The following is a 9,535-nucleotide window of genomic DNA, read 5'->3' on the forward strand; positions in this document are numbered from 1 at the left end:
CAAAATATGCTTGCTAGCAGTATATCATCCGGGTGCAGCTCCTTTTTCCTCAATATTCTTTAATTAATTAATTAATTTTTTAGAGAGTGAGCGTGCACTAGCAGGGGAGGGACAGAGGAAGGAGGGAGGAAGGGGGGAGAGAGAGAGAGAGAAAGAGAGAGAGAGAGAGAGAGAGAGAGAGAGAGAATCCCAAGCAGGCTACACACTGTCAGCTCAGAGCCTTGATGCAGGGCTCGAACCCACGAAACTGTGAGATCATGACCTGAGCCAAAATGAAGAGTCAGACGTTCAACCAACTGAGCCACCCAGGTGCCCCAAGAGAGAGAGTATCTTAAGCAGGCCCCACACACACTCAGCGTGGAGCCTGATGCAGGGCTCGATCCCACAACCCTGGGATCATGAGCTGAGCTGAAATCAAGAGCTGGAGGCTCAAGCAATTGAGCACCCAGGCGCCCCTGCCCTCATTATTCTTGTCCTAACTTCGTTCTTTTCTTTCAAATTTTACATGACGTTGTCTCTTTAAATCCAAACAAAATGAAGCAAGATGTGGTTTTGCAAATTTGCGTTTCTGTTTCCATTTGGTTTAGGGTGAACAAGCTGACAGATTCCAGCACAGAAATCCAAACCCTCAAGATTCCCTCCATTCAGTCTCACCACCTGATCGGCAGGGTTCCTGTCAACAGAATCAAACGTATTCACTCAAGGATCTTCTCCATACCGTCCGGCCTGCCAATCCATCACAACACTGGGGTGAGCAAATATTTCACACGCATGCCAGGGGGCAGATTTGGGGTTAACTCTTAGAATCATCCTGTTCTTTGGTCAAGAAGTACAGGTCACCCACCCTTTGCCAGGGGCTTGAGGAGAAACGTGTAGATCTTAGGCACAAAAGACGCCCGGCCAGGTTCCCTCAAGGCCACGCTCTCAGCTCTAGTTCAGAGACAATGCACTATTGTTTCCTGGCCACGATTAACTCAGTGGAAGAAAGCACCAGAAAAGGACACAGTAAAAGGTCTTGGCCCTTCCTCTTACCAAAAAGAAGAAAGAATAAAAGCACTGAATCTACCAGCCAAAAAAAGCATATTTAATCTTCCCGTTTTCATATTTCACTGTGAAACAGATCACATATCACACCTGGAGTTTAAGACATATCTATTTTAGTGTTTTATTTTATTATTTTTGAGGGAGGGAGAGGTGGAGGGAAGGGCGGGGGGTGTGTGTGAGGGCAGAGGATCCGAAGCAGGCTCTGTGCTGAGATCAGAGAGCCCGACACGGGGCTCAAACTCACCAACTATGAGATCATGACCTGAGCTAAAGTCAGATACTTAACCAACCGAGTCACCCAGGCGCCCCACGATTTTTTTAAAACATCCTTATGAAGTATATGGATAACCTGTAATGTTCTTTTGTTATCGAAAAAAAAAAAGGATATTGATACGCGCCTTACAAAATGGTCTCGATTTTGCCACCTACAAGGTATGACTGTAAAATAGTGAGACTGGTTTTCATGGGTTAGGGAAGAGATGGACTGCACTGTTCCACAATCTTGAATCATGTATAAAAGGGGCCTCTGGGTTGGAAAGGGTCTCAGGGCCACGTAGGCCAGCCGCCTGCCCTGTCCAGGAGGCTCCTCTCCAGCCCCCAGCAAGAGGTTAATCTGGGCTCCGCTGGGCCAAGCTTTGCTTCTGGAAACTTCCCAGGAGGTAATTCTCAGGGCACAACCTTGAACAAGTTGAGAGCAGCATCTTTTGACGAATGCTCTGGGTGGACGTGGCCTTCGTGTCCAAGGCGGGAAATTTCAGAGATGCTTGGTAGAGTCTCAAGGATTTGTCGGTATTTGGGGCCAGAAACTTAAGAATGCCTGACTCAAACCTGACCTCCAAGCCTCTCCCCACAAAGGCTCTGGGTGGATGAGTCACGCACAACGAACACCAGCCCTGAGGCTCGAGGGCCCCGTCTGCCCCAGCTCCCGCAGCACCAGCGAGAAGCCGAGCGGGAGCTCATGGCGCTGACCTCCGGGGCCTCCCACCCCTGGCCCAACTTTATGTCTTCGACCTCAGTGCACATGACCGCACCCTTTACACTGACTGCCCGTGCCACAAGGGCCACGCGGTGCACGGGTCCTGCGTATTTACCTGCGGGATATGTTACTAAAAGTGGAATTTCTAGCCTAAAGACTACATGCGTATTAAATTAGATTGTATTCATCCAGGTCATCTGTTTTCTACAAAAGTTGTGCCAAATGAAGACCTCAGCACTGGCATTCCACATCCTCACCAACTTAAAGTTTCTGATAATGTGGCGGGTTGAAAAAAAAAATTGTATCCTGCTTACATCTGCTATCTGTTCAGGCTACTACTCTTCCAGAGCTTTCCAATCTGTGACTTCCTTTTCTGCCATTAAATGTGAATCAAGTCATCAGGTCAAAGCAAATTTTGAACATCATCAAAGCATTAGACCCAATACGAGACTGTGGCCGGGGGGAGGCTAGCTCCTCTGTGTGGCCATGTTAATGGTGTGTCCCCCCCCCCTTTTTTTATCGCAGTTCAGCCTCATCTGCCAACAGTTCTATGCCATGCTCCTGAAAAGGGTCCTGTACTCTTGGCGCAACTGGTTGTTGATGCTCACGGTACAGGTCCTGGTGCCCCTGCTGATCACCACCTTCAGCCTCACCATCTTCAACTTGGAAACGAACACAGGCAGCGTGCCGCTGGAACTGACCCTGAGCACATATGGCCGAACCGTCGTCCCGTTCTATATTTCTCCCAATTCCAGGCTGGGTCCTCGGCTTTCACAGCATTTCACAGACATGCTTGTGGCAGAGGAACAGATCCCTCTGGAGACCCTGAGTAAGTCTGAGGCCCAGGAGAGCAGCGCGTGCTCTGGGGGCCATGGTAGGGGGTGCGCCCTGAAGTCAGGTGAACAGCCAGACGTCTCAGAAGATCTCTTGGCCGCCAGATGACAGGAAAGGGAGAGGGTGCCTGGAAATGCAGCCAGGCTGTGTCTTTCTGGGGATGGCGGCACGTCCAAAACTGAAACGGACAATTATCTGCTGTTTGATGTGTCCTGAGAGGGGATTTACACTTCGATGGAGGGAGTTTGGTGACAGATATAGAGATCACTGAGCAAATGTGAAAAGGGAGGACATGAACTCAGGAGGGCAGGGGAAGATCGTATGAAAAAGGAGACCTACCATAACAGAGCACTTGATTGTGCCTTGACTTAACCAACTTTCTGATGTATTCCAGGAGAGCGGAGAGGAGGGCAGCCCTTAGGGGGTGGGGTGGGGTAAGGAACAAAGTCCCCGCTTCCAGGACGGGACGTCCAGAGGTAAATGTGCTTCAGGGATCCAGAGAAACGGCTGGAGAGTCTGGTCGCCTCGGGCGAGCGGGCACTGGGGACAACGAAGGGCAGGCCAGGGCCCTGGTGTTTCTCATCCCGAGTCTTGCAGGATTATCTGGTTTGAAAAGTTAGATGCACGCGTTCTCTTGGAAAGAAATAAAATGTTGAGGTGTTCACATTTTTAAATGAAGAGATCAAATGCAGAACACGGTGGAGCAAAATGGCGGGATCACAGCGCCCTACGTCTCCAAGCCTCGGTTTCTTGGTGGGGAAGACGGGGAGAAGGATAAAGCTCGCCTCCTCCCTCCCGCCCAGGGGCGCACGCAGGGCCCGCGGAGTGAGCGTGCTGCCTGCGCACGTTACTCCTGCTGCTGCTGCTGTGAAGGAGGGTCCTTTTCAGCACCCACGACCCCAGAGGTCTAGGTGTGCATATATTTCCGTGGTGCCGTGTGCCGAGAGTACCGGGAAGAACAGCGGTACCACCGGCCCATAGTGAGCCCCTTGCCCAGAGGTCCTAGAGAGGGTGACCACAGCTGCAATGTGTAGGGACCGTCCCGCTGTGGGATCACGGGGACACAGCTCGGCCTCGGATGGGGAGAGACAGGCTGCGGAGTAAGAGCCTGAGATGTGAGCAGGGGTGGACCCCGCAGCAAGCAGGGGGTAAGCGGAGAAAGTTCCAAACCCGGGGCGGGGGGGGGGGGGGAGCACCTGTCAGCACGGGGCACGGTGGGTCCTCGGGTGTGGCCAGACCTTGAAGGTGCCAATGGAGTTTGGATGGAGACTGGGCGCTGCGGGCCAGGTGGGCCGTGAGGGTCACTTTGTGGTTCGGGGAGGGGAGGTGCAGTGAGACCGCGTGTGTCCTTCCACGTAGACGGGAGCGACTGGGAGAAGCACGGGGCTTCTTGGGGCCACACCGTCCAGGCAAAGAGTCACCTGAAAAAAAATGACTAGACGTTTTTCCTCCCCCCGCCCCCCCACGGCTTCAGTCAGTGAAAGGGACGTTTTGTGGAGGCCCGGGCGTGCGACGGAGGGGCCAGCTGCGTCCAGAGGAGCCCGCTTTCCTGGGGGGTGGGGCGGGTGGTGAGGCGCTCAGGGGGCGCGGGGCCGGGGTCCAGGGCGTGAGGCTCCGGGGCGCCCGGCTCTGTTGCAGGCTCGGTGGAGGACCTCCTCCTGGACAAGGCAGAGGAGGAGCCCGAGAGCTTTGATTTCAAATACGTCGTGGCTGCTTCCTTTGAAGACCAGGGGAACCACACGACGGTGACGGCGCTGTTCAACAACCAGGCCTACCACTCCCCTGCCGTGGCGCTGGCGCTCGTGGACAACTTCCTCTTCAAGCTGCTCTCCGGGGCCGCGGCTTCCATCACGGCGTCCAACCACCCTCAACCTAAGTCGGCCCTGGAGGCCTCGGAGGACGTCTTGTACAAGTGAGTGTGACCGTCCCGCCCCAGGAAATCCTTCCCGCGCACGCCGTGTCCCCTTGGCCACCTATTCTTTCTCATCCGCTTCTCACCGGGACGTCTTTCACTGTGAAAGACGGCTGGTGTGAGCAGTTGTGCTCACACGGCTTCCTCTCCCCTCGTGTCCTTTCGCAGCAGCCCTAAAGGACACTACCTTGTTACCAACTTGCTTTTCGGAATAGCTTTCCTGTCCAGCTCCTTTGCCATCTTGACGGTCAAAGAAAGATCCACAAAGGCCAAGCACATCCAGTTCGTCAGTGGTGTTTATGTGGCCACCTTCTGGCTCTCCGCTCTGCTGTGGGACCTCATCACTTCCCTGGTCCCCAGTCTGCTGCTGCTGGTGAGGGCCGCGTGGTTCAGGGACCCTCCTCCGCACGTCCCGGCGGGAGCGGGGGCAGGGGGCTTGCCTTCGGGACCCTGCAAAGAAGTGTAGTCTGGCAGCCGACCCAGGGTATGACTCATCACTCACTCTCGATAAAAGGTCCCAGCAGAGGGGCCTGCTCTAGGGTCTCCAATCTGCCGCATCCCCATAACCGTTGCCACGAGCTCCTAAGAGGTCGTGCGTCAGGGACGTGTGTTCACAGCCCAGAAACAGTTCACCAGGGCACTGACAGGTGCAACCGGTGGATCGTGACTGCACTGTGCCACTTGCGATCCCCTGGCACTCTGGGCGGGGTGGGTCACGTCCCCCTTTACCTGGCCTGTGCTTCATAACTGTCACGGAGCCCCTGACCTCGTGGTGCCGACTTCCAGGGGCAGGGCCAGTGTCTGCGCTGTCTGATGAGTAAATACAGGGAGCACCTGAGCAGTACTGCTAACATCTTACATTTTGGTTTTTTTCTTTTTCTTTATTTTTTTAAATTTACATCCAAGTTACTGAGCATATAGTGCAACAATGATTTCACGAGTAGATTCCTTAGTGCCCCTTCCCCATTTAGCCCATCCCCCCTCCCACACCCCCTCCAGCAACCCTCCGTTTGTTCTCCATATTTATGAGTCTCTTCTGTTTTGTCCCCCTCCCTGTTTTGATATTCTTTTTGTTTCCCTTCCCCTATGTTCATCTGTTTTGTCTCTTAAAGTCCTCATAGGAGTGAAGTCCTATGATATTTGTCTTTGACTAATTTCGCTTAGTGTAATACCCTCCAGTTCCATCCATGTAGTTGCAAATGGCAAGATTTCATTCTTTTTGATTGCTGAGTAATACTCCATTGTATGTATACACCACATCTCTTTTATCCATTCATCCACGGATGGACATTTGGGCTCTTTCCATACTTTGGCTATTGTCGATAGTGCTGCTATCAACATTGGGGTGCATGTGTCCCTTCGAAACAGCACACCTGTATCCCTTGCATAAATACCTAGTAGTGCCATTGCTAGGTCGAAGGGTAGTTCTATTTTTAATTTTTGAGGAACCTCCATACTGTTTTCCAGCGTGGCTGCACCAGCTTGCATTCCCTCCAACAATGCAAAAGAGATCCTCTTTCTCTGCATCCTTGCCAACATCTGTTGTTGCCTGAGTTGTTAATGTGAGCCATTCTGACAGGTGTGAGGCGGTATCTCATGGTGGTTTTGATTTGTATTTCCCTGATGATGAGTGATGTGGAACATTTTTTCATGTGCCGGTTGGCCATCTGGATGTCTTCTTTAGAAAACTGTCTATTCATGTCTTACGCCCATTTCTTCATGGGATTATTTGTTTTTTGGGTGTTGAGTTTGATAAGTTCTCTATAGGTTTTAGACACTAACCCTTTATCTGATATGTCGTTTGCAAATATCTTTTCCCATTTTGTTGTTTGGCTTTTAGTTTTGCTGATTGTTTCCTTCGCACATCTTATTTTTTTAATATTTTATACATACACACATATATTTTTTCTTGAAAGAAAGAGAGTGAGCAAGGGAGGGGCAGAGAGAGGGAGAGACAATCCCAAGCAGGCTCCACGCTGTCAGCACAAAGCCCGATATGAGGCTCAAACTCACAAACCGTGAGATCATGACCTGAGCCGAAATCAAGTGCCAGACCCTTAATCAACTGAGCCACCCAGGCACCCCACTAACACCTTATTTTTTAAGTGGGGATCACCGTACCCTTTCTCTAATCCTTAGAATCGACTCTCAGTGGCTTTCCCGAACTCTCCCCCTCTTTCCCAAGGTGGTGTTTCTGTACCACCAGGAAGAAGCCTTCACACACCAGGAAAACGTCCAGGCCATCATTCTGGTGCTAATGCTCTACAGCTGGGCGAGCATCCCCTTGGTGTATCTGAGCAGCTTCTGTTTTCGCAACGAAGGGAGTGCTTTTGTCAAGCTCCTGGTCATGCTCACCTTCCTGAGCATCGGCCCCTTCATTCTCATCTCAGTCATGGAGGACAAAGGTGAGGGCCGTTGTCCCTGCGTATCTCACAGGGTCTGCTTCTTCCTGTCACAGCCACAGAAGCTGTGTCCCCAGACGGGAAGCTGCTCTGAGCAGCTGTCTTGTGAAGAGTCCCAAACTGTGTCCCAATGTCCCCAGCACATATCTCCGGGAGCGCAGATAAACACGGTGGCTATGTTCGTCCAGGGGGCTGTGCTCAGCAAGAGAAAGGGAGAGAGGAGCCTTGCCCACACCTGCAGCAGGGCGGACTGATGGGTCTCGGACCCCACTGACAGGACAGATCCCAGTGACAGAGTCAGGAGAACGGTGGCCTCTGAGTCAGGGGGAGGGTGGATTGACTAAACGGAGATGGCAGGGAACCTTCTGGAAATGCTCTGCATCTTGAGTGAGGTGTTGGTTGCGTGGGCATAAGTATTTGTTGAAATTCATCAAACTGTCCACTTAAAATCATGCATTTCATCGAAACAAATTATTCCTCAGGTTTAAAAAAAAAAAATTGAACGTTTAGATATTTTTGAGAGGGAGAGACAGAGTGTGAGCAGGGGGAGGGGCGGAGACAGAGGGAGACACAGAATCCGAAGCAGCTCCAGGCTCCGAGCTGTCAACACAGACACGGGGCTTGAACCCATGAACCGCGAGATCATGACCTGAGCCGAAGTTGGACGCTTAACCGTCTGGCGCCCCAATTATTCCTCAGTTTTAAAACAGGTGGTAAGTAAATCAATAAGCCGAGGTTGGGAGAAGCCTGCTTGGTGAGTGTGTAATCAGGGTGAAAGCAGCTGGGGAATGAGTCGTCACTCACAGCGCACACCTTGACGTTGACATCTTTGCGTTTGGGCTGAATCTCTACCTTGGGGTTTCTACCCCGATTCTCTCTGTCATTTACTGTGATGGCAACCACTTCCTTTAAGGTGACTTTCTGTGGCTGTGTCTGCTTAAAAATGTGTGAACAGCTCCCTCTGTCTTCATCTTAGGGGCCGCCCTGTGTCTTAGAGGACTGGCCATGCACGTATTTCCAGCTACCTAGAGCTTGTTTTACTGGTCTAACTGGCCGTGTTTTGCAGCACCCATTCTATTTGCAAACCACCTGTGGAGTTTCGGAAATTATTTTCATCCGAGATCAGAAACGGGACAGCATTTTGACTTTATGATTGAAATAGAACAAAAGCGTGCTGCAGACAGAGGAAAGGGGTTAGCAAAGCATATCGTGAGGGAACCCTAAGCTCGCAGTTCTCCGCGGTAGCGTGCGCCAAGATTCACAGATCAGTCCGGGCAGTCACCCTGAGCAACGCTGCCCTAAGCCTCCAGAAGGGACCTAGGGATCTGTCCCTTTCTCCTCTCCTCGGGCGCGCAGCCCCACCCCAGAGAGACAAGCAGCTCCAAGTCACTGAGGGGCCCTGATGGGGACAGAGCTTTCACCGAGAGTGACCAGGATGGGGTGCAGGGATCTCTGGACATTCTCTCTGGATCCCTCGACCTTTCTGGGATCCATTTCTTCTCGGATTGCTTCCTGCCATGTCTTCTCTCCCCTCCTACACAGCAACAAGGACCGAGACCATTCTGCCGCTTAGCGGGAGGCACCCTCCAACTTAAAAGTCATCGGGGAAGGAGGCTGGGACAGGACAAGAACTCCACTTCTGGTCTGGGGGAAAGAACGCCCATCCCTACCCCTGAGAAGGGACACCATTAGAGAGACCAGACCCTGGCCACCATACGCCCGCCCCGGGGGCTCCTGCTGTCACCACAGCAGTCCACACAGACAAGAGTATAAAGCTAAATCTGAGCTCCCTGTCCTGAGACTCTACTCGAATGACAGCAAAGGAAATGAAAGTGTATGAATTCGTGCTGAAGCAGCATCCAAAGGACATTTGGAGGGAAAATGGCTGAAAGGACCTAACTGAGCACCGCAGAAGCCCGGAGAAGCCTGGGAGTAAAGGTAGCACAGAGAACGGTCTGTGGCACCTCCACTGTCCCTGCTCCCATATCCCCAGCGGGAAGCACAGGACACAGTCACCCCGGAAGGCGGAGACCCGCGTCTTGACAAACTGAACCTGCTTGCCAAAGAGACCTACACATTCAGACTGGTCCCTGCCTGGTTGCCCAGAATGTCGCCCAGCCCCCAGGCACAAAGCTAGCAACTCGCCTCCCGGCACCTCTGGTTTCTGTGGACAAATAGGCAGGGGCCGCCGAACACTTGAGGACGGCAGCCACAGAAAAGACGGAGACCAAAAATGAAATACAGGGGCAGGGAAATGCAGGAAACAAATCAACCATTTCGGAAAAGACTGCATCTATTAAACAGCAGACTTCCAGGGCACCTGGGTGGCTCAGTGGGTTAAGCGTCTGACTCAGCTCAGGTCATGAT

At 52.3% G+C, this 9,535-nt stretch overlaps 1 protein-coding gene across 1 annotated transcript in view; it reads left to right on the forward strand.

Annotated features, from left to right (window-relative positions):
- LOC109278165 (ATP-binding cassette sub-family A member 17-like) overlaps positions 1 to 9,535 on the forward strand; it is a 75,692-nt gene that overhangs the window by 49,884 nt on the left and 16,273 nt on the right. Inside the window, exons 17-21 of the mRNA XM_019468230.2 lie at positions 588 to 750; positions 2,546 to 2,849; positions 4,493 to 4,766; positions 4,935 to 5,139; positions 6,952 to 7,171. Of these exons, the coding sequence (XP_019323775.2) occupies positions 588 to 750; positions 2,546 to 2,849; positions 4,493 to 4,766; positions 4,935 to 5,139; positions 6,952 to 7,171 (1,166 nt within the window). The remainder of the gene's footprint in view (positions 1 to 587; positions 751 to 2,545; positions 2,850 to 4,492; positions 4,767 to 4,934; positions 5,140 to 6,951; positions 7,172 to 9,535) is intronic.

Source organism: Panthera pardus, unplaced genomic scaffold (assembly GCF_024362965.1).
Source record: "Panthera pardus isolate Hobbes unplaced genomic scaffold, ASM2436296v1 HiC_scaffold_4, whole genome shotgun sequence".
NCBI lineage: Eukaryota > Metazoa > Chordata > Mammalia > Carnivora > Felidae > Panthera > Panthera pardus.